Consider the following 26,257-nt stretch of genomic DNA (forward strand, 5'->3'; position numbering starts at 1 on the left):
TAATAGTTATAACTTATAACCAATTAACTGTTCGTTCGAAATTTAATTTTCATGTTCTGAAATTCTTTAAATAGTACTTAAATACTTTGAAAATTATGACGATGAAAATAGTAAAATATTATTTTGTAATAAATTCTGAACACGGCTACAGATACTAATATCTGCGATTCTGACGCTGTAAATTAAATTATTTCCAAAAGCTAATACTTTTTGGGATGAGTTCTAACTTCTAAATATAAAATACCTAACTTAAGGAACCACCCAATGTAAGTTAAGTAATTTCAATATGTCATCATATCTCACAGTGAATTAAATATCCCTATTCATCTCAAATTTAAAAAAATACAAATATTGTCTTGGGTTTATAGATTAGGTATAGATAAAGTTATGTTTGACGACCTTGTTTTGGGCGGCGTATTTTGACCATATCATTAATTTTACTTTTACCGCCTGTAACTTACCTGTTATAATTATATGGTGGGAAATTAAAAATTACTAACCGTATAAGAAAAACTACGAAATTATTAAGTTTAAATAGGTACCTTATTTATAATTATAAATCGTAATATAAGCGAAATAGCTAAAAACTTAAATATATTTCACTGATTTATTTTATCAAGTGATGGTTTTTAAAAATAAAATGTTACGAAACGAATACAAAAAGATCAATAATCACCATTACATTCGTGCATAATGTTGTAGGTGTGTGCGGATTTATTGATCTTTGGTTTCTGCGAATAACCCTCTGCGAACAGATAAGGTACTCAATGTTGAAGCCAGCCGTCGTCTTTCTGCTGTTTGTAGCGCATATCAGTCAACTGGATAGTAAGGACACAGAATTTCCTCCACTTTTCGAAGACCTGCTTAATTACCTAATAGACGGCGTAAATTATGAAAAACGTCAGACTCGTGACCAGCGGTACGAGTTGACAGAATATGATTTTATCATAGTTGGCGCCGGTTCCGCCGGAGCAGTACTGGCCAATCGTCTCACGGAGGTAAGCGAACATGTCACATGATAATATTAATCATCGCTTACATAGAATAAAACGTAACTTTTCTAAAATATGTGGTAAAAAATATATCATGTTTCGTAATTACAAAAAAATGAAACGTAAAATATTTTAAATTTGAGTGGAATACCTTATTATAGTTAGGTATAACAGCTGTTTACAAAAGTACAAATAATAAATAAAAATTGCAATCATCTTAGGAATTAGATACTAGATCTAACTTCCATGGAAATAATATTATATAGCTTCAAGCTTGGCACTAGACACTAGTATAATAAATTATATACCACTGATCAATATGTATATGTCTTGTCAAGCCTTAAGAGCTAGGGCCAAAATTAAGAAAAGACCCAAAAATAAAATAAAGGCCCTACTCCCCCCCCCCAAAAAAAAAAAAAATTTAGATCTGCTCACGCCTATGGACTATGAGGTACAAAATATAACATATTATAACTGTACACATAAATATAGAATTGAATAACTTAATATAATAATATTGTACTGCTATGATGACGCCTCAGGCGAGAGTTTGGTTTTTGCGTCTCAACCATGCAAATCAAGTATCAATAGTTGAACCAATGGCACACCTACTTGTTGTTTTAGGTGCACGAGTGGAATGTACTGCTAATCGAAGCCGGCGAAGAAGAACATTTTGCGATGGACGTTCCTCTGCTAGCCAACATGTTACAGTTCACCGATGCTAATTGGAAGTACAAAACAATGCCATCCGATAGTTATTGTAAAGGTAATAACAGTATAATACTAATATTTGTGTATAGATAGAGAATTTCAAACAATATTTAGTTAGTATCTACTGACTACTAGACTGCGACCGTCTGCGGACTAAGATATATAAATATCAAATAGTCAACTTATATGGTACACTCGTCATTCATATTGTACATATTGTGTATCCATTATCCGCCATTCATTGAATATAAGGTAAACAAATCCACAAGATTGCATCAAATCTATAATTAAATCGTGAACTGAGAAATCAATAAAACGCTGAATAAAATGGATGGTTTACGTTTGGGCTAGTAGCTAGTTGGATAAAATCGCAATTTATGTGTTTGGGGAAGTTGTTTTTCAAGTGGTTAGATACACAGCCCGCTGAAGCAATACGAAAGTAATTCCCGCGGCGTCGTTGGTTCAAAACTGAAAAAAAAATATACATAGATATCATTTTCAATCGAAAATAGAAATTTTTCGTTTATTTCATTTTGTAGCAAAAAATAAAAAAAAATTTAATTTTAAGATCCATATTTGGTAAGAACAGAAGAATAAATAATGAGTAATAAGTAATAACTTACTGTAACAATAACACTAGCTCACGTTTCTGATGTTGGAGCAAAACATCATATGATATTTGTGCCATAATTAGGAAATTTTGGTGGATATAATATAATATAACATTGTATTATATTCAATCATACACAGTACAAGCACAAACACATAGTACTCAAGAAAATAACTATTATATTAACTATTCTGAAAATTACTTTAAATTTGCCTACACAAAACCCCTATAAATACAACTAATATTTATAAAAGGTAACTTGCACAACAATTATAAAAACCCTTTATGCGAAGAAACCACATTAAATAATTAATGTTCACATTAACACTGAATTCTCAAATAACTATACTTACTTTACATACACGCGTAAATGTTTACATTTTTCCATTCGCAAACAACTAACACCAATCATTTTCAAAATTGTTTTATTTAACTTCTGTATGATAATAAAAAAGAGTCAAGTTGTATGATTTCGACTAGATATATATTAGTTATTTTAAAACCGATTTATAATTGATTGGTTTTGACTACTATTTTAATTACAATTTCTAACAATTGCAAATAAAAATAAATACAATTTATGAAAATAATTATTATGTACTATTACAATGAAATATTTTTTAAACTTCATAACTTTATTTGTAGGATAAAGTTGTTGTTATTTTACATACCACAGTATAAATTTGGAAAATTTTTATAAAAAATATGTTTTATTTAACTTGATAATACATTCAAAATTATACTAAGCTAGTGCTGTGTTAATGTAATGGGAAGGGTGAAATTGTTTTATAATGACATAATTTGTTAAGGACTGTTTTATTTATACTTAAATGTCAAAAAAAAAAAAAAAAAACATGTATAAATAAAATAAAAGGAATTGGTAACAATTCACAGCCCCGTGCAATACATATTAATCAACACGGCACATAGCTGAGCAAACATAACAGTTAGAATTATTCAATAGGAATGTCTATCAATAATTCCTAACTTCAATGTTAATACAAATACACATACACATATTAAAAATATATAATAAACACATTTATAGATAATTCAATTACATTTGTTGAAAGTTGAAAAAGTAAAAGGTTATTAAGGTTATTAAGGTAATTAAGTGCTAGAGAATAATAATAAATATAGTAAAATGTATTCGATCAAGCAAAATTAAATTAAAATAAATATAATGGGTAACATACAATGACTAAATATTTCACTATTATGGTTATCCATAAAATGGCATAAATAATAACGAAATTTGAAACCAAAATAAAGGAATTAGAAGCTTATACAAAGACAAGATTATAAAAGTTTTTGATCATGTTACAATAAATTTAAAATGAAAATAATTTAATAGAAATTGTAAACAACAATTCTATGTAAAAATTCTATTTTACCCCAGGGATTTTTGATAAGACTTTAGTTAAATCAACACCAGTTAAAGCTTGAACAGCTGGAGGTAATTGTCCAACTAATCTGTTAACTTCTGCCGTTACATTATTATTTCCACTTAATAATACAATTTCCTCAGTCTTAGACAAAGGTGAGACTATTTCAGCAGCAATTTTTGGCAATGCATCCATAATTAAAGACATAACGGCGGCTTCTTCATATTGTTTAAATACTTGTGCTTTCAACATCATCCCTTGAGCCTCAGCCCTACCAACGGCTTCTATTGCTGATGCTTCAGCAAGCCCAATTTTCTTAATTCGTTCGCCTTCTGCTGTTGCGACTTCAACTGTTTGAGTTCTAAAAAAATTTAAAAACAATACACATTGTAGTTTTTTTTAAATTAATAATTAATGTTATTTTACCTCTTTCCCTCAGCAATTGCTTGAACACGATAACTTTCAGCTTCAGCAGGCAGCCTAACAGTAGAATTCAATTCTCTTTCTCTACGTTCAACTTCCTGCACTTCAATTTCAATTTGTTTCTTTCGCTCAACTACTTCAATTTGTATTTCTTCATTTCTGATTTTTTGTCTTATTTTGGCTGCTTGTAATTCATATGCTAACTCTGCTTCAGCTTTTGCTGTGTTAACTTCCATATCATATTTAGCTTTTTGAAGCTTAAACATTCTTGAGTTATCTTCAATCTTTGTGTCTGTTCCATATTTTACATCCATTGCCAACTTTTCACATTCAGCTTCTCTAATACCTGCATCGCGGTTAGCAAGTGCAACTCCAATGTCTGCATCTCTTTTCACTGCTGCAGTTTGTGATTTTCCAAGTGAAGTTAAATATTGAACATCATCAAACACATCTTTTATAGTGAATGATAATATCTCAATTCCCATACGACCAACATCAGGTGCAGCTACTTCTCTTACAAGAGATGCAAATTGATCTCTATCTTTATACACTTCTTCAACTGTTAAAGTACCCAAAATAGCTCTTAAATGACCTTCTAGAGTTTGAAGCACAGTTTGCTTAATTTCTTGGGTAGTTCGACCAAGGAATTGTTCAGATGCTGTTTGCAGGAGTTCATCAGCTTTCATTATTTTACACTGAGCTACTCCAGTTACAGTTAGTGGAACTCCATGAACAGTTTCAACAGTATCGCACATGGGATTCAAAGTCATGACCTAAAAAAAATATACATATATAAATATAACATTTAAAAAAATAAATATAATTTACACAATTATAACCTATTATTATAATTACCTCAAGAGATAGATATTGAACATCAGTAATAAGCCACCAAGCCCATGCCCAACCACCAACAACAGTTGTTCTCCTGGTTGATCCACAAAACCCACCTAAAAATAAAATTCAATGTTATAGGTCATGTAAACAGGCAGTGCAATTATCCAAGAGGCAAAGTAATGGGAGGTTCAAGCGTACTTAACTATATGATATATACCAGAGGTCACAAAAAAGATTATGATGGATGGGCTGAAGCAGGAAATGTTGGTAAGATTAAAAGTTATAAAACAAATATCTTATATATCAAACTTATTTAATTAAAAATTATTTTAGGCTGGAATGCAGACGAGGTATTTAAATATTTTCTTAAATCAGAAGATGCAAATATCACTACTCGAGATTATGGTTTCCATCAAGAGGGAGGCTACCTTTCCATATCAGAATCACCATATAAGAGTATATTAGCCAAGTCGTTTGTTCAGTCAGGATATGAATTTGGATATCCTGTAAGAGATTTAAATGGGAAATACCAAATGGGATTTAATTTTCACCAATTGACTATGAAAAACGGATTAAGACATAGTACCAATGTAGCGTTTCTTCATCCGATACGCAAACGAAAAAATTTATATATAAAAAAAAAAAGTCATGTAACTCGAATACTATTTGATACAACAGGCCGTAGAGCAATTGGAGTAGAATACTACAGAGGAAACAAAAAATATAGAGCTTATGCACACAAAGAAGTTATAATTTCAGCCGGAGCAATTAATTCTCCACAATTACTCATGTTGTCTGGAATCGGACCAAAAGATCACTTGATATCAAAAGGTATAAATGTTATACGCGATTTACAGGTAGGCCGTAATCTAATGGATCACGTGGCTTTAGGCGGATTAACATTTGTTGTAAACGATACAAGCTCAATAAAAACGCAAAGGGTTTTGGAAAACCCCATTAACCTGCATAATTTTCTAAAATATCACTCGGGGCCTATATCAATACCAGGAGGAACCGAAGCATTGGCTTTCTTCGACTTGAATCGTCCTAATGATATTGATGGACATGCCGATCTAGAATTATTATTTATAAATGGCGCTGTGAGCTCAGATGAAACTCTTAAAAAATCATTCGGAATTAATGAGAACGTATACAACAGTGTTTTTAAAAATACAGAACAAAAAAATACATACATGATATTTCCAATGATCATGAGACCAAAAAGCAAAGGATGGATAGAATTAAAAGACCGTAACCCATTCAGGTATCCAGCAATTTACCCAAATTACTTTTCTGACGAAAGGGATCTGGATGTAATAGTGGCAGGTGTAAGAATAAGTGAGCAATTATCACAAATGGATGCTATGAAACGTATTGATTCGAAATTATGGAAAGAGCCGATACCAGGTTGTGAGCATTTTCAATTTGACTCAGACGATTATTGGAAGTGTGCAGCCAGGCACCTGACATTTACCATATATCATTTAGCTGGAACGTGTAAAATGGGACCAATAGAAGATGCTACAGCTGTGGTGGACCCAAGGTTAAGAGTTCATGGGTTGAAAGGCCTAAGAGTTATTGATGCCTCAATCATGCCTGAAGTTATATCCGCACATACTAATGCACCAACCATCATGATTGCTGAAAAAGGATCAGATCTAATTAAAGAAGATTGGGGAATTATTATTTAAGTTTAGATATTTAAATTTGGAATAGTTAGGCCATTGTCTGTGATAAAAATAAAATAAAATAATTATATTAATAATAATTTAATTTATAAATAGTGTAAAATGTCTAAGTTAATTGTTTTAAGATGCGCTTGTATTAAATACATTTATATTTTATAGGTAAATGTTTTTATATTCTACTCATTACACCCTTTTTAGATAATTTAAAATGCCTAGTCAGAAATAATGAATTAAACATATTTACCTATCTAAATGGACTAAAAAATTAAAACAAATATTTATCAATTACCTACATTTTAAGGTCCTTGTTCAAAAACATATTTTTGAATGTTTGAAATAAAGCAGATTTTTTCACCTTATTCATTTTGATGGTACCTATTCCAAATGAAGGTAACATGAGCTGATTTGCGTATCATATGTTAATTGTAACTATTATACCCGTTAAAAACTGACAGATACGATTTTATGCTACTAGAAAAATGTAAATAGTATTCGATCAATGATGGTAAAGAATTATACAATAGTTATTAACGATAGAATCATAATATCGACAGTCATCAATTTGGGAAATTATTCATACACCGTATTGGCGTAGTAGGTACAATAGTATGTAAAAATACAATAATAGATACCATATTATTATGAAAATTAACTTATAAACCCAAACAGTTAATAAAATAAATTAAGTAAAAAAATTCAAAAAAATTTCAAACACATTTATATGTGTTAAATATTTTAAAATTTCATTCCATGTAGAAAGTTATAACTTTACGATTAATACTCTTTGAATCACATCAATTTCAAACGCTCCTAAGAAATATTTGTACAATCACACTAAAGTTGTTTTTTATAATTCTTTTAATCAAAAGTTATACGTGTAGAAATATTATTAGACGTCTACCTATACAATGTAACAGAAGTGAGGTACCTATTGAACATCCAAGTTTATATTTGTGGGTACAATAATTCAAAGCTTGTATTAATCTTCATATGCCGTTCATTTTACATATCGATATACATATAGTGTTTCGTAAATAAGTCAAATCAATTAATATAGCTGATCAAAACAACGATTTGGATGTTGGATAACATCCAACGATACAATTATACGCGGAAATTCGGTGAAATTACTTGGGGGGGGGGGCTGAGCCCAATACACCTATAGGCTGTAGGTACTACTATCAGATCCCCTCCCCAAGTGATTTTTGTCTATGGATACACTGAAACAATCCATGTTGGAACTGAAGACTTCCTCAAAAATCATAGGTAGTGATGATAGTAACGCGACAGTGGATATTGAGGTCAATACCAAGTACAGACTATATTTTAAAACAATTAATGAAACAAAATAAAATGCTGCTATGCATTTACTTTCATATCGAACAAATAATACAAATCAAAAAACCTAAGATATAGTAGAATTTGATTTGAATAAATCTTTACCTACCTGATTTTACGGGAAGAAGTAAAAATAACGATGCTTTGGATTGGTTGGATAGAGAAAAAATAAAGAATAAGTACACTTTTAATATAATTTCAATTCTTCATATTAAACTACGATTACTTCATACATTATACCTACAATGAATAAATTGTAAAATTACACTTATTAAAAGACCCAAGTAAATTGTTCTATAAGCAATTTAAAAACATTCAAAATACATAGACTTAAAAGTTTACGTATTACTCGAGCTTAAATGTTAACAAAATTCGTCAAAATAACAAAAATTTGTAAATTATTTTGTAGTTATAAATATCATTATAAAATGTTAAATTGAACAAATTAATTTGTAAAGCTAAGGCTTGACATTTAATAAATTTAATACAAGAGTACTCGAGTTCCTCGTAAGTAATTCTTAATAAAACCAAAAATCTTAAAAAATATATATATGAGCACAATGTTTTATAGGCATTTGATAAATACTATATTTTATGCTAAAATTAATTTCCTACTGTACTACTCATAGGAAATTAAATTGCTATAGCAATAGCAATAATATCATAAAATAATAAAATATTGTTAGTAATATAGGCTGATAACTAGTTTTTCGCATGCAATGATTCATTATTGAATTAAAATTTGACACATCCATTACAGTGACCCACTCAACACTTACTATACAGCAGAGTAGCTGTACCCACTTGCCCGCACCTTTTTTTGATTTTTAAATTTTCAAATTATTAAATATGGTTAAATTAACTTCGGAATTTACTCTCTATTCTTAAGTTTTAAATTCTATGATATATCGATATAGAAGAGATTGGATCATGACCGACTGGTAATTATTATGCAAATGAAAGGTAGGTACCTATAACACACATATAACTTAACTGAATACAAATATATTAGCAGCTAAAATATAAAGTTGACATTGAAATGTGGCAGACTACTTCTTCAGTCTAGTTAGAAAATGTTTTAAATGTAAAGTAGGTTGTAGTTGCCCAGTTACCTGTATTAATCAGCAATAATTATAAATTTAATAGGGCATAATATACGTGTTTAATATTATATGATTTCTAATAATATAGATCCCGGAATCACGAAACGGAATCTAGTTTGAATGTCATTGGTAACGCAGACTTCCATAAAAATACAATCGAAATTCAAATGTTTTCTTTTTCTTTTTTTAAAAAAATAAAAATTTTACGATTTTAGGGGTTTTTACTTACTTTAAGGATCATCCGTACACTTCCACACAAATTACAATAAACAAATATAATTTAGGTAGAAATAACGGCTACCGTGTGACCTAATTTTTTTCCGTAGTATAAATTCATTCAATCCGGTTTTAAAATTATAATTCTTTAATAAATAAATTATAAGAAAAGTATATACAATGGTTTATAAATATGATATGCGTTTTAGTTTTAGAGAACAATATTTCAATTTTGTCTTTTGCATACTAACAATGGATACATAATTGTGAGTATTAACTTCTGTTCCAAAGAGCATCTCATAGTAAATCATTAACATTAAATAAAAAAATGATTTGAAAACGGTAGGATTTATTATTTACCAAAATATACAATAAACAACAAAATTACATACTATCATTAGATTAAATTTACATAATATAATATGTCATGTCAGTTCATATTTTGTTTATTTAGTCGGTTAGTAGATAAAATAATTGTCGGGAGACGTAAGCATAGATTTTTTTTGAAGACGTTAAAAATATTTTCCTTTTTAAATAGAAATAGAATACGATTATTTTATTATACATACATCTATAATAATTCTCATGTTCAAAATAAAAACCTTCACTTTTAAATGATAATATGAGAAAACGGCAACAGATGCCGTAGCATATTTCTCGTCAAAAAAAGTTATCACAATATATTTCAATAAATAAAATATTTAAGGTACATATGTATATATGATATACATATATTGTAACTTTCAATAATATTATCGACACGTTCTAGTTTTTTTTTTAAATTGGAAATTTTATAATTCCCATATTATAATAGGTACATGTAGAATTTATACTTGATTATTTGTAAATGAAAAGAACGTTTACATTCTGAGCAGAGCAGTGCTCAAAATGGTAAATTTTACCAACTATTACGTTGGTAAAATTAATATGCCTTAAATAATATTATTATATTAATTTATGCGTTTACAATAAAAACAAATACTTATTTTCAGCCTAAAAAAATGGAATTATACTATTCAGATTTTATAATAATTTCCTCAATGCTTAGTAATTGATGCCCATTTTTTTTTCATCGCAAGAAATTTCTGCTCTGCAGAGTTTACAATAATAAAGGTAATCGCGGAAGTTATTAATTTGATTGGGTTAGTGATGTGTTAAATTTCAATTCAATGATATGAAATCATTGTATACCAATAACAATTCTGAGTGAAGACAGCCTGTCAGTAAATATTAGGTACTACCTAAGTAAATTGTAATTTACTACTAGTAATACACAGTAAGTTGAACTGATTTATTCCGAAAACTTCGCATTTTAAAATATCATTATGTCGATAAAATATTATACAATTTAAAAGTATAGTACATAGTACATAGTTTTAGTTTTAGAACCCGCGAATAATATTTTTAAATTACAACAAAATAGCTATTATTATTAGAGACTTTCCATTATATTAGATATTTTATCTAATTTCGTTCAAATTTAACTTAAAATGTATACTTTAAAAGAACTATGTACATAATTTTTAGATTTTTTGGTTACAGTGTGAAAGAAATACCTATGAAAAACATTGTTTTAAATTTTCAATTCTTAACTATGAAAAACTGATAACGCTCTGTTAGATGCCTAGACAGTAGATTTGAATTCAATAATCATTGTATCCAAAAAACGATTCTAAGTTAATGGGGTCTGTCAGCTGTCTACAATATTTCTAAGTAAATATTATGATATTATGGTGATTAAAGTAATTTATTTTCCTATTAGGCATTAGTACTACAATGCCTACGTTAAAATAATTTTTTCCAAAAAAATTTGAAAACGTCAATTTTTTAGATGTTTTGATTATAATATGAATTATTTACAAGAACCCTTGTTTTAAATTTTCAATCCTTATCTATAAAGATTAAACATTCCATAATTGTAGACCTATAGAATAATTTGAACATTTTCAAGATTTTGATAAATTTTTTCAGAATTAGAACTTTTAAAAATTATAAAAAAAACTTGCCTATATAATTAATATTTATCAACTGCTATTATATCAACTTACATAGAAGGAACCTTATGTTCATTTTTCGATCCGATCATCATCAAAAATATATCTACATTCATTTAGATAAGTTACTTTTCTAAGGGTGAAAGGAATGATCAATTATTATTATTTGTTTATATTAAAAGTATTTATACTATATTTATTGATATTTTAATTATTCAAATGCAGTAAAATCATAGTTTATTTAAGTGATATATTAAACACAGAACAAGTTATTTAAAACAAAGGTTTTTAACATTTCAAAATATTTGACATTTTGATGAATACTAAAACTGTTAAGAATAAAGAGTGAAACTATTGTTACACTCAATTAACATTTTGCTATTATTTATCATAACTATAACTGAAATTTAAAAAAATCATCAACAGAATAAAAAAATTTATTTATTTTTGTTTGATCATAAATAAACCAGTATTTGCAAGAAAAAGTAATAATGAAAAAAAATATTTTTTTTAAGAATTCAATGTACCAACAAAAGATCTAAAGTAGTAAAAAATTCAATACAAGAAATCAAATAATTAAGTAATTTTGTACTATATTTTAGGAAATTAATAAGTTTAAATGTAAAATAATTGATTGTTATTTGAGTTTTTTATGTGCTTATATGAAAAAAATAATATATAATATAAAATAACCTATATTGAAAGTTCATTAACCTACATTTTATATCTTAAACCAGTAAATTATATGAAATGATATATGATATTACTTGATCACGTTTTGTAGGAGTAACAGTATATTTGCAAACATTAAATGAAAAGTATATATAGTGGGGAGAGTGACCTAAAATAACAGTATTGTTTGAAGGATTTGACACTGACATTCGTTGTCCATTGCCAAGTACACTGACTCTTATTGATTCATAATGAAAATTATTGTTCTAATATTTGTATTTTTTGTTTCATCTACATCTGCTATACTTGTGGAATTATTCCAGTCAGTTTATGGACAGTATTTACAGCAAGGAATTCCTTTTAGGGAAAATACTTTTTTAGGTAATAAACCAATATTACGTGAGTATGATTTTATTGTCATTGGAGCAGGTCCTGGAGGCAGTGTTGTTGCAAACCGTTTATCTGAACAGTCAAATTGGACAGTTTTATTATTAGAAGCAGGACAAGATGAATCTGTATACACAGATATACCAGGAGCAACAGGGTTTTTCGATGCAACAGACTATAATTGGGGTTATATTGCTGAACCGGCAACAAATGGTTGTCTAGGTTATAAAAATAATCGTTGTCCATGGCCAAAAGGAAAAGGCATGGGAGGTTCATCAATTCTAAATGCCATGATTTACACAAGAGGGAAAAAAGAAGATTATGATACAATTGCAGCACTAGGAAATGATGGTTGGGCTTACAATGATGTATTGCCATATTTCTTAAAGTCTGAGAACAATTCAATATCAGAATATCAAAATTCGCCTTTTCATTCACAAAAAGGAAATTTACATGTTGAACGAGTTAGATATCATTCACCACTTGCTGACAAATTTATAGAAGCCGGAGGAGAATTAGGATTAAAAAAAAATATTGACTATACAATTAATCCAGAAAATGGAGTATCACGTTTACAAGCCACAACACTAAATGGACACAGAGTAAGTAAATTGATTAAATATTAATAAAAACAATGATTATCATTAGCCTACTAACTTAATTGTTGGCAAGGCAGTCATAGACAATGTATTTTAAACTTGTAAGTTCTGAACCAACACCTATTCAGGAAGGAGCTGAGGGGAATCATTTTTTTAACAACTACCACTCTTACCAATAAACTCGCATATTAATCACATGATCCCTGCAATAAATCACATAGAAAAATAAACTTTAATATTTTTTAAAAATATATACGATTATGAATACCTAACCTTTGATATTCCAAGTAACTATAGCAGTCCATATAATTGCCGTGCACCCATACCAAGTAAAATATTATGGATGATAAATAAATAATAACAATTTATAACTGGTTTATTTATTCAAAATTAAATAGTAAAGGTTAATTAATAATATATAGTGTACCTACTAAGCAGTGTATATTATTGTTTACTATGCTATTACATAATATAAGCTATAACACTTTTATTGTATGCATTAACATCTTACATCTATTACCAATATAATCTTGTACAACTTAAAAAGAAAGGCTAACAGATAAGTAACAAATTACTTTTCCCAGTAAATACTGACAAATTTTTTCCATTTTTTACCATTAAAAAAATGTCTTATGTTCAATAATTTTACATAAAAACCTAAAAATCTGTACCTTATACTCGGTTTCAAAAAATAATAATCTGTCAGCCGACCAATTTTTCTCAATGCTGAGTATCTCCTACCAACTACTTGGTGTTAGTGTTGTAGTGTGAAGCAGTTCTCAAAGTATCAATCGAATCATTCATGATGTGAAAGTTATTGTTCCCTTTTGAGACAGAGTATAGTTATGTCAATTAATAAACTCGCCATTGTTTTTGGTTTGAATTAGTTAAAATTTAATTATTATTTATTTAATTTTTTTTTTATGATGTACAATAATTCTAATAAATTGGTCAAATCGTTTATTCTTATGTGACACATATATTTATCATATAGTTACAAGTAGTACCAGGTAATACCTACATTTTTACCAGTTTTAGACTATTTTACAATTTTGTATATAATACTTGTTCTTTGTTCACATTAAGTGCTGCATAAAGTCTTTATCTAGGTGATAATTGTAATTAGTATATAATATATATTGATCCGTAGATTATTTAGTAAAAAAAAAAAGTAACATCATTACATTCATCGATTAAACAAATATAATTGTAAGGACAGTTATAATTGATGTTAAAATGTAATGATTAAAAACATTAGATACAAGTCTCGACATAGGTGCTTGAAATATACCAATAACAAATTATTCACAAATCCATCATACCCGATTCATAATTTTTTTGTACTCTTTTAAACTCTTTTATTTAACTCTGATAAGACATTTAAGCAAAATTGTGTTTAATTGAACTATTTATAATGTTAACATAGTAGTAACAAGTTACCTTTTTTAAAATTAATAAATTATAAACCAACAAACTCAACATAATAATAATATGTTCTATTGATGAAAAAGATTTACTCTTATACAATAAGATAATTATCTAATTATTTGTTTTTATAATAATTTGTTTCTGTTAAATGATTAATTTTTGTTGCATAGGTAAGTTCATCTAAAGCCTATATTCGCCCAGCCAAAAATCGTCAAAACCTCCACGTGGCTATATTCAGTCAAGTAACAAGAATACTTATTGATCCAATGACTAAAAAAACCACAGGAGTAGAATTTATTAAAAAAGGGAAACATAGAACAGTATATGTTAAAAAAGAAGTTATCTTATCTGCCGGTGCAATAAACTCTCCACAATTACTTATGTTGTCCGGAGTTGGACCAAAAGATCACTTAAACAATCTTGGTATACCCGTTATTCAAGATTTACCAGTAGGACAAAATTTACAAGAACACTATGGCACAGTCGGTATATTCACATAATTATTTTTATAACAACATGCTGGTTTAATTTTTGAATTGTTTCATTATTATTTTTGTTTTTACAAAAAAGTTAAGCCTATTGTATTATTGACTAATATACTTAATAACCATATGCGATCAAACAATCTTAAAAGGGAGTACTTGCATAAATTAAGTTAAAAATCTACAGAATATTTATATAAAAAATAAAATATTAGTTGATTAGGTATCCATCTCAATTGACATTCAGTTGTTTAATCTAACAACATATTACCTCAGTAAGATAATATTTAAGTTAAATTATAAAAAAATTTTATGTAGCTACACAAATTTACATTTATCTGATGGCACTCAAGTAATAAGTGGATTAAAGTATATACCATAGTTTCAATTTATTGTTTGGTACATTTTACACACCTCAACATAAAGGACTATAATTGTGACTGAAAAATTAAAATTTAAACTTTTGATTCCTTGTAGGTTCTTTATTGGTGTGATATGATCTAAAGTGCAAAAGTATGCTAAATATGAAACTTTGAGAAATTAATCATTTTTCAATAATTCACAAAGTCAAATTGTGTATGAACACATTTGGCTCCCTTAGAATGAACACACAAAATTGGTTAAATACCAATATGTTGAAACAATTTTAAAATTAAACTAGCTTTTTTATATTTTGTTGAATGTATTAACCAAATATTTAATGAAAATATTGTGTTAATTATTGTTTAGCATTGGAATTCATAGTAAATCAAACAGGTCCATCACTCAACCCTCAAACTCTATCAAATATTCATTTATTTGAAGAATGGTTCAAATATGGTAGAGGTCCACTTACAGTACCAAGAGGAGTAGATGGTTTAGGTTATATAAGATCACCGTCGGGCAAAGAGATTGAATTAATATTTGCCCCTTTATCAGAAAAACCAAATGCATTTCTCATGGCTACTTTGTTGTTGCAACCAGATACTCGTGGAAGCATAAGTTTGAAAAGCAATGATCCATTACATCCACCCATCATGTCATATGGTTATTATGACAGTAATACTGATTTAGAAGACAATGTATATGCGCTTAAATATGCAGTAAAATTAGTAGAAGAAACACAAGCATTTAAAGATGTCGCAGCCAAACTTAACCCAGAACCATATCCAAACTGTAGTCACGTAGTATTTAGATCAGATGATTATTGGGTGTGTTTATCGAAACACTTGACAAGTTCATACCATCACCAATGCAGTACATGTAGGATGGGTGATGTTGTTAACAATAAATTACAAGTAATTGGTATTCAAGGATTAAGAGTAGTTGACAGTTCAGTACTACCCCATATTCCAAGTGCACATCTTTACGCCCCTACTATAATGATAGGCGAAAAGGCGGCAGACATGATTTACAGTTATTGGTCATACAGTCAATGACAAATTCAATTAACTATTTATTTATTTATTTATACTTCAAATAATATTATACCTAATAATAATGAAGATACAAGTACATAGAAATACCATAACTTACCAGAAACAATTAGAGCTTTATTTGGTCCAACAGTGTGTATTTGTCCCATTTTTGTGTTATTAAAAAATGATTTTATGTTAATTTACAAACAATCATAAATACAACAATTTAATTTATTAAAACAAATTACGTGTTTTTGTTCTGCCCTACAATCAACGGTTAATCTTTAATTACTATTTACTACAATAATTTCGCACAAACACTGAAAAAAAAACATTTGATTGTTATAATTAGTGATGGTGACTGAAAGGCAAGCTAAAATTAATAAGATAAATGTAAATATGAAAAAACGATATCATAAACTGTCCAAAAATAAAATAAATATTACGCACAATTACGAGTTGAAGGATACAAAAATTTTTTTTTTAAAAAACTAAATATTATTGGATAGTTATTGACATTTTAAACAAGTATCTATCACACTCAGTTCTCAGTACAAAACTAGGTAGATAACAATATAACATTGGCAATTGGTTTGTTATTATTATTTATTCAAAACATTTCAGCCGACGCCGAACTGTTCAGTGGTACTGCATATGAGATATTATAATACCACAGATGAATTGAAACATTTCTGAAATATGAATTTATGGTACCACTGTGATATATTGCCGTTAAGCGGTATCACCGAGATAATAATATTTCTTATCTATCTCGATGAGCGGTATCGCAAACTTACAACAGAACAGCTGCACCCACAGAATATATATTTATGTATTTTTACTATTATGTACATAATATATCGAAAACTTAATTGTATGTTTAGTGTTTTACGTGGTCAATTAATAATGACATAAAAAGTAAGGAAAATAGGTTAATTCTGATTCCACCTAAACGTTGAGCATGAAAATACTGACGTTTCCTAAAAATGTGAATTTTTCGTGTTTTAAACTCAAAAACATAATTTTTCAGAAAATTGAGAATATTAAAGTTTTTTTACTATTACTTACAAATTCAGTTGGAGCCGTTTTTTTTTAGATGTACCATTAAATTAGGTGGGCAAAAGCAACATTCCCTCCAAACACCAATGGGTATATTTAAACAAAAAGACTACAATTTTTGAACAAATATTTATTTCTACCTATGTTAATATAAATAATAATTAACCCTTATGAGTTCATATAGTTCAGTTTAAATACTTAAAAGAAATGGACGTGGTATTGGTACATGGATTACAATTATTGTAATTTATTCTTATTATTTATTAAATAATCTTTATTACATTTTATTGATCTGACATTTCATAGTAAGAAGTAAGTACAAAAATTATCGCGATTTAAATCCTATAAATTAGTAAGTACCTTCAAAGTTATAATTTGGAATCATATTATACCATCATTAATAATGTATCAATAATATTTAGATTAATGATAACTAAATAAATAAATCGTACAATACACATAATATTTATATTTCCTATATCGACCTTCTTAAAAAAAGATCATTTGTTTGACTTATCACAAACGTGTTTTTAAGGATTTTGATATAGGCAATTTTAATAACTATATAAATGTATACTTTATCTTTATTCTTTATAGTTTATAATAATATTATGCATAATAATCTACTTATAAAATATTATTATATTTTATATAAATGTTTTGCTGGCCTTAATTGAAAATATATCAAATAATAATCGGAAAGAACGTTATTATGTTAGGTACGTACTGCGTATACCGTACTCTGCGCCGTGGAAATGTACTATTATGACATTTTGTGCTAGGTAGCTTAGATGTCATAGTGCCATGTGGTGATTTTTGAACTAACTTCAAAACAAGGAAATTCTCTAGCTGGGGGCCACAACAAAACAGGGAATACGTCCAAACTACCATTTAGAAAACTACATTATTAATAATTATATACTATATACATAGACGCATATGACACTCGCATAGCAGAACACTGTTACTTTCATAAAAACAACTTTCAATTAATATGAAACTGCCAATGTATTTATATTTTATAGTTTACAAGTTCAAAATGTTCAACACTAAACTATTAGGTACATTTTTGTAAATGCAATTTAATAATAATTTAAGTTAATATAATACACATATATATAAATGCTTAAATTCAGTGGTGCCGATGTTTAAGCATTTGGTAGGTTATATGGAGGTTTTATAGGATATAAAACTAATAACGTAAATCGTCCACCTAGGTCAAATACAAACTTCAATGGTCTGAAAAATTTAAAATCACAAACATGACAATATAGTCTAGGTGCCTACATTTTTTACTTAAAGGTAGTTCCTAATTATTTGTATATATAGTAAAACCTCTTCATATCGGAATCGATCGGTGCCAACCGCCGACAAATTTTTCCGTTATAATATAAGAGTTCCCGTTATAAAGAGACTAAAGTAAACCAGATGTGGGTTATTCAGGAATGCTGTTATTTGCCGTTGTGAGGTGATTTTCTTTTTTATCACTCACCTTTTAGACCATTAAAACTTCTTAGAATTTAAATTTCAATATCTTATTGGTTTGAAAGTGTATTTTACGACAATAACACTTTCTGGAAACCTTCTTGCCTCCTTTTTTAAATTTATATTGTTAAATATTTTGATTTTCTGTCAAAAATATTGAAAATTGAATTCAGTACATCTTATTTCAGAAGTTGGAAAATATCAAACAAATACAACTATTTATAGTTTAACCACTTAAATTTATTCCAATAGCCTACTTAAAAATTACAAGTAACACTAACCTAGATTTTTTGATCACTGTGCAAAAATATGGCGGTAACTTTTATTTATTATATTTATAAATAATACTGCTAATAATAAAACTACATACTGTATAGTATATATAGTAGGGAGAATTAGAAAATAAAACAGTACTGTTTAAGATTCGGACAAAGCTGAAATCGGTTTATCATAGCCAAGTGGTCCATCACATAAAATTCACATTTATACAAGTGATATCATGAAAAATATTTTTAAAATATTCGCATTGTTAATTTTTCTTTCATCCTTAACTGTAAGTCAATTATATCAGTCAAACTATGAACAGTATCAGCAACAAGAGATTCCATTCAGGGAAAACAGTTTCATAGGTAATAGACCTATATTAGATGAATATGATTTCATTGTCATCGGAGCAGGCGCGGGAGGCTGTGTGGTTGCAAACCGTTTATCTGAACAGTCAAATTGGTCAGTACTTTTATTGGAAGCGGGTCAAGATGAATCAATATACACAGATATACCAGGGGCAGTACTATTTTTAGAAGAAACAAACTATTATTGGGGTTATACCGCTGAACCCGCAAAAAATGGTTGTCTAGGTCATAAAAATAATCGTTGTCCATGGCCAAAAGGAAAAGGTATGGGAGGTTCATCAATTGTAAATGCCATGATTTACACAAGAGGGAAAAAAGAAGATTATGATACAATTGCAGCACTAGGAAATGATGGTTGGGCTTACGATGATGTATTGCCATATTTCTTAAAATCTGAGAACAATTCAATACCAGAATATCAAAATTCGCCTTTTCATTCACAAAAAGGAAATTTACATGTTGAACGAGTTAGATATCATTCACCACTTGCTGACAAATTTATAGAAGCCGGAGGAGAATTAGGATTAAAAAAAAATATTGACTATACGNATTAAACCAGAAAATGGAGTATCACGTTTACAAGCCACAACTCTAAATGGACACAGAGTAAGTAAATTGATTAATTATTAAAAAAAACAATTATCAGCATTAGCTAGTAGCCTTCTAACCTTATTGGCAAGTTACAGTCGTATGCTATGTATTTTAAACTCATAAATTCTATGCCAACAACTATTCAGGGAAAAACCAGTGGCGTACACACGTTGATATTTTTTTTACTGTACATAATTAAGTAAAATACTCCCACCCACCCACCACATTTTTGTTTTTAAATTAGAGTCTGCCAAATCATAGTATAAAATCAACGTAAGATTATTCAGATTAAAATTAATTTCAATTTCATAACAATTAAAAATTACAGGGATTCGTTAAATAATTTTACATTTTCAAATTTATTTTTATCTCATGAAATCCGATAATAAAAACTAAAAAATAGTCATAGTATGTAATATTTATTGAGACTTGTATCTACTACCTGCAAGACTGCACGACTGCGTAGACTGTACTATTACGAATTAAGGATAATTTGTCGTTAATATACAATATATTATTTATTAATGTATTATTATAATAGTATAATATTGTATAGTTAGATTACACAGCCTGTAACTTGTGGACTGTTATTATTACAATGCCAGCAAGAAGTGCAATTTTTAAATTGAAAATTAAGGAGCACTAATACTATGTGTAATGTGTTAATACTAAAAAATTAAAATTATGTTTGGTGGGGACAAAAATGTTACATTACACAAGCGAGTACGAGATCGATACATACAAAATATGTATGTTACATGTTATCTATACAATAACTTCTTGTCTTCTTAATAAAGTCTAGAATGTTTTTGTAGAAAAAAAATGACGGTGGATATAAAAGAATTTCACCTAATATCTATATTCGCTTTGCCTATACACAATTTTAAAAATATTTTAACTCTTTTTAAGCTATTTATATGCCTAATAAGATTTCGAATACCATTCAATTTTTTTTTATTATCGAAGAAAAATAAATTTTGGTAGATCAAAAACTTGTAAATCCGCAACATATTTTTTTATGTGCGTCTGAAGTTAGAATTTTGGCGATAAAACAATTTTAATTTTTGTAAATACATTGTGGGTGCTGTAAAAAAATAAATAAATTGTTATATATTATTTTAGGTAGCTTTATAAAATTATACATAAACTAATCACTAATATAAATAAAAAAATTCTTATGTAATGTAGCTAATATATAGGGTAGTAATAGTTAAAAATGTTAAGTCGCAAAATTATAGCTCTAAATCCCCCTCCCCCTCACCATAAATTTTAAATATAAGCCCCAGCCATTGAAAATAGCTATGTACGCCACTGGAAGGAATCGACTAATATGAGTTTAGTACTATTTCTAATTAATTTGTTAAAATCATGCTTTTTCATCCCGGTTTGATAAAAAAAATTATTCATTGGTAGTTTGGTAAATTACTTTTATAAAACAATATCATATTTAAATATAACTGAAATTATAATGATTAATTAATATGATATAACATTAAAATTAATAAATAAGAAAATGAGAAGCGACCATTTATTAACAATAGGAATTGCCAATATTTTGAAGTCAATGTATAAATTTATATTTATTTGTATTATTTTAACTTCTAAATAGATATTTTTAAAATAATATCATATTTAAATATAAATGACGATATTTATTATTAAAATTAATAATTAAGAAAATGAGAAATAAAATATATTTCGATTTTTGATCTCAAGTATTGTCAATAACTTAACTATTTATTTTCGTAATTTAGCGACCATTTATTAACAATAGGAATTGCCAATATTTTGAAGTCAATGTATAAATTTATATTTATTTGTATTATTTTAACTTCTAAATAGATATTGTATTTGTATAGGTAAGTGCATCAAAAGCTTTTATTCGTCCAGCCAGAAATCGTCAAAACCTTCATGTGGCAATACTCAGCCAAGTAACAAAAATACTTATTGATCCAAAAACGAAAAAAACCACTGGAGTAGAATTTATGAAAAAAGGAAAACTTAGAACAGTTTATGTCAGAAAAGAGGTTATTTTATCTGCTGGACCAATTAATTCTCCACAATTACTAATGTTATCAGGCGTTGGACCAAAAGATCACTTAAAACATCATGGTATACCAGTAATCCAAGATTTACCAGTTGGAAAAAATTTACTTGAGCACTATGGCACATTGGGTATGTTTAATTTAAGTAATAAGTATTTATATAACTTTCGAGTTTAAGATCTACATTTTTCTATATTCATTTTTATAGTCGAAATTAATTACTTAAAGTATTACTTAATTATTAACATAGATAGTTATCTATGTTAATTGAATCTACTATCTTAGTTAAGCGATAAAGCTAATATGTAATCATAGATAAATTTGTCAAGAAGTTTTTCCTTAAAAACTACTTTCAATTTTTTGAATTTGAACTCTTCAATTTGTCTACATTTGTTATTAAAATATTAATAATATTCAACTCAAAAAAGTAATTTAAATATGTAAGAACGACGTGTGAGAGTGAATTTAAAATGAAACTTGAATTTAGTTTCAGAATTAATATTGGAAATACCTCAATTGGTTAGGCAAAAGGTATATTTGGAAAAATATTAATACTTTTAGTCTTTAGTCCACAAAATACAAAATAAATAATATCCGCTGAACTACTGTGGCTCTGTGTTCTGTTGACTTCTGCGTAAGAATGTAGAGTTTCGTGTCCCTTTATTTGTATTCTTTCTTCTACTGGAGTAACTATACATTTTTAAATAATCATTTAGTATCAATTATACACAAGAATATGCATGCACTATAAAAAATCACCTATAATTTCCAAAAATAAAATTCAAATTGCCTTTTTTACTAAAGGTATAAACTATAAAAATTCATCATTATTTTACATAATATTAATTTCTTTAAGTATATTTTCATATTTTATATATCAGCATGGGCTACATCAAAGAGTTTATCGAGATTCTTCTGCCAATTGTTCTCTTTTTAACCTTTGGGATCGCTTTGCTTATTTTTCTTTATTTTTTTAAAGTTTTTGCCATTCATTAAATATAATTTCAATTGTATTTATAATAATATGTTTCTGAAGTCTTGTGGGTTTTCTAGCCTTATCCCAAATTGTCATAACAGTAACAGCAGTAAACCGAGCAGAATCCCTAATAATTGTCTTAATAATATTATTATGGTAAAAATATAAACTCATTACCTCTTTTTTTGAAGGAAATTTAGTTTCAATTAAATGTTGTAACATCTGACCGATCAACCATACTTCAGTCGTTCGTCCCGTCGAAACCGCTGTATTAATACTAGTTGCCATAATACACGTGTTAATAAACTATAGTAACTGCGAGATTAACGTTAAAAAAATTAATTTAGCACAAAATAAATATAAAAATTACAACAATTTCGAACATTAAACACAAATACAACAGCAATGTCAACTGATTATGAATTTGTGACCAAGACGCCCGTTGTAAAATATGTTTCTTGCTATCTTTATGAGTCTATAGAAATTATCGATTATAATTATTTTTGGCGTAATTGTAGCATTATTTTATCTGCTGGTAGCGACCTTTAAAACCTAATCAATATACCTGAAAATGTTTCTATAGTTCATTAATATCATGTAAAACAAATTGTCAAGGTGCCCCAATAATATTTTAAAAGTTAAATTTTAAGCACCACCCTAATATACACACTGATATTTTCAAATTCAATGTTTTCGACAAAAATAAATTTAATTTATTGCATTATTAGTGGTAAAATAAATTACTTAAGTTTTTTTTTTTTTTTAAATAATTGACTTTATTTGGAGAATTGCAATCTATACATTTTTGTACAATAAGTAATATTAATAATATTTACACAGTTGACAGAGAAATAACATGAGGAGGAAATCACACATTTGTGACACCTCTTAAAATAATTACTTAAGTTAGTAACAATAATATCATTAAAATATATACACTTAGTTATAATTGCTGACAGAGCATCTTTGCTCAGAATAGTTTTTCGTATATGCACTATTTTATATCATTTTTTTTTTTTTTTTTTTTATTTTTTTTTTTTTTATTAAATAATAAAAATTAAAATAATTTAAAAAAATATATATCATTTAATTTAAGTTAAACGTAACCAATACATTGACCTGCTCAATACCTACTGGCTACTGTTCACAGAAACGTAATCAGCGAGGGAAGATATTAAGCTAAAGAGGTTATAGTTTATTTAAGCCTATATTATTATATAATATTATATATTAAAAAATATATATTATGGTGGTGGGTAGTTGGTGAGTGCCTATGTGTCTTGCACTAGGTCACAGATAGTTTACTACTACCGCATTCCGGTGAAATAGTTGAAGTTTAACTAACTATTTGGTATATTGAGGTAAAGATTATCCACACGGTCTTTAATGAATACAGTAACTTAAATAAAATACATTAAAACCACTTCTGTGCAGGGGCTATTTGAAAATTAAACATTTTTTTAAAAACAATGAAGATAATGGTCACGATTTATTTTAATTTAAGCTGTATGTATTATATAATATAATAAACCTATATTTTTAAATATTATATTTTTGCAGCTATCAAATTTGAAGTAAATCAAACTGGACCAGCGCTGACGAACCAAACCTTATCAGACCCACATTTATTTGAAGAATGGTTCAAATATGGCAGAGGGCCATTAACAACACCAGCCGGAGTTGATGGCTTAGGCTATATTAGATCGCCATCGGGCAAAGGGATTGAATTAATATTTGGTCCGATATCGGATGAACCCAACATGTTTTTAATTGCTACATTGCTATTGCAACCAGACGGACGTGGAAGCGTAAGTTTGAAAAGCAATGATCCATTGGATCCTCCCATTATGTCCTACGGCTATTATGAAAACAATAATACTGATTTAGAAGACAATGTATATGCACTTAAATATGCAGTGAAATTAGTAGAAGAAACAAATGCATTTAAAGATGTCGCAGCTAAACTAAGACCAATACCACTACCGAAATGTGAACATTTACCATTTAGATCTGACGATTATTGGGTTTGTGTATCAAAGCACCTGACATACACCTTCCACCATCAATGTAGTACATGTAGGATGGGAGACGTTGTCAACAATAAGTTACAAGTAATCGGAATTCAAGGATTAAGAGTAGTGGACTCATCGATATTTCCACATATACCCGATGCACATCTGTACGCCCCGACTTTGATGGTTGGTGAAAAGGGAGCAGATATGATTCGAAGCTATTGGTTAAAGTAATTTATGAACTATATTAGTAATAAATAATAATAATAATAATAATATTTATTTATTTATTAATTATAAAATGTAATAAGTGATGTACATTTTTTTCATTTTGTATAGACATTCGTAAAAAACAAACTTTAGTTTTATCTTTTTTAAAATGTGTAGTTGAGTATTTTACTTTTTTACCCACATTAAAATGTAATAAATTACATTATATAAATATAATTTTTATTTGTTCCACATATTCTGGTGAAACGGGGCAGATATGATTCAATGTTTTTAGTTACTTTCGTAATTTAATAGAATCTATATTTATTTATACTATCTATTAAATAATAATGGTTTATTATGTTAAATATATTCTTTATTTGTCCTTGTATATATATGATGATTGTATTCTACCAGTAATAAACTGTAAACATACAATTTTAAGGTGATGCAAATTTTTATATTTAATTTTTTTTAAATAATTAATAAAGTTCATGTAAATAATTTGTTTTACTTTAATTTTCGAACTGGGATTTAACTTCATAAGAGACGATAGTTTTCTAGAAAAAAAACTTATTTAATAATATGTAAATAATTTTATATTTAATTCTGTATTTTACATTTTTACACATACAAACTTAAAAAATAGAACAAAAAACAAGAGGAAGATGTAGAAAATCACTTCGTTGTATGGTAGGCGTCGAGTGTAGTAATTTACCTCATCATTGAAAAGGTTACTGTTATGGATGTGTTAAATTTTAATTCATTAATAGATTATTTCAAACGAAAAATGATTCTAAACCGGGATGGTCTGCCAGATTTTTTTAGTATAGTTATTTATTACTAACTATAATGTGTAATCAAAGATTTATATTTGTATTATAGGTAGTAATAATTAATTTTATTATTACTAATATGGTTAGGTTAATAATTGCCGAAAACATTGAATTTCAAGGTGTCATTGTTTTCACAAAGTATAATAATT

General features: G+C 27.8%; 3 protein-coding genes across 5 annotated transcripts in view; 2 read left to right on the plus strand and 1 right to left on the minus strand.

Annotated features, from left to right (window-relative positions):
* LOC111027345 (glucose dehydrogenase [FAD, quinone]-like) overlaps positions 1–6,725 on the plus strand; it is a 23,310-nt gene extending 16,585 nt beyond the window's left edge. For both annotated transcript variants that reach the window (XM_022305711.1, XM_022305710.1), the window contains exons 2-5: positions 703–998; positions 1,617–1,758; positions 5,097–5,225; positions 5,292–6,725. In XM_022305711.1, coding sequence (XP_022161403.1) covers positions 768–998; positions 1,617–1,758; positions 5,097–5,225; positions 5,292–6,649 — 1,860 coding nt within the window. In that variant the 5' untranslated portion in view covers positions 703–767 and the 3' untranslated portion in view covers positions 6,650–6,725. The remainder of the gene's footprint in view (positions 1–702; positions 999–1,616; positions 1,759–5,096; positions 5,226–5,291) is intronic.
* LOC111027348 (flotillin-2) lies at positions 2,928–16,848 on the minus strand. Its single transcript, XM_022305715.1, has 4 exons — positions 16,381–16,848; positions 4,977–5,071; positions 4,125–4,894; positions 2,928–4,059 (listed from the first exon to the last, which is right to left on the minus strand). Exons 1-4 carry the CDS (start codon positions 16,427–16,429, stop codon positions 3,699–3,701), a joined length of 1,275 nt encoding a protein of 424 aa, XP_022161407.1. The 5' UTR covers positions 16,430–16,848; the 3' UTR covers positions 2,928–3,698.
* On the plus strand, positions 12,118–25,716 carry LOC111027346 (glucose dehydrogenase [FAD, quinone]-like). 2 transcript variants are annotated; one of them, XM_022305713.1, is made up of 3 exons: positions 12,118–12,958; positions 21,889–22,204; positions 24,611–25,716. In XM_022305713.1, exons 1-3 carry the CDS (start codon positions 12,221–12,223, stop codon positions 25,294–25,296), a joined length of 1,740 nt encoding a protein of 579 aa, XP_022161405.1. In that variant the 5' UTR covers positions 12,118–12,220; the 3' UTR covers positions 25,297–25,716. The 2 variants fall into 2 exon arrangements, with proteins under 2 accessions (XP_022161405.1, XP_022161404.1); XM_022305712.1 differs by lacking the exons at positions 21,889–22,204; positions 24,611–25,716 and adding exons at positions 14,554–14,869; positions 15,595–16,506 and having other exon boundaries at positions 12,124–12,958.
* Positions 25,717–26,257: the final 541 nt, after the last annotated feature.

This window comes from Myzus persicae, unplaced genomic scaffold, assembly GCF_001856785.1.
Source record: "Myzus persicae strain clone G006 unplaced genomic scaffold, MPER_G0061.0, whole genome shotgun sequence".
NCBI classification, from domain to species: domain Eukaryota; kingdom Metazoa; phylum Arthropoda; class Insecta; order Hemiptera; family Aphididae; genus Myzus; species Myzus persicae.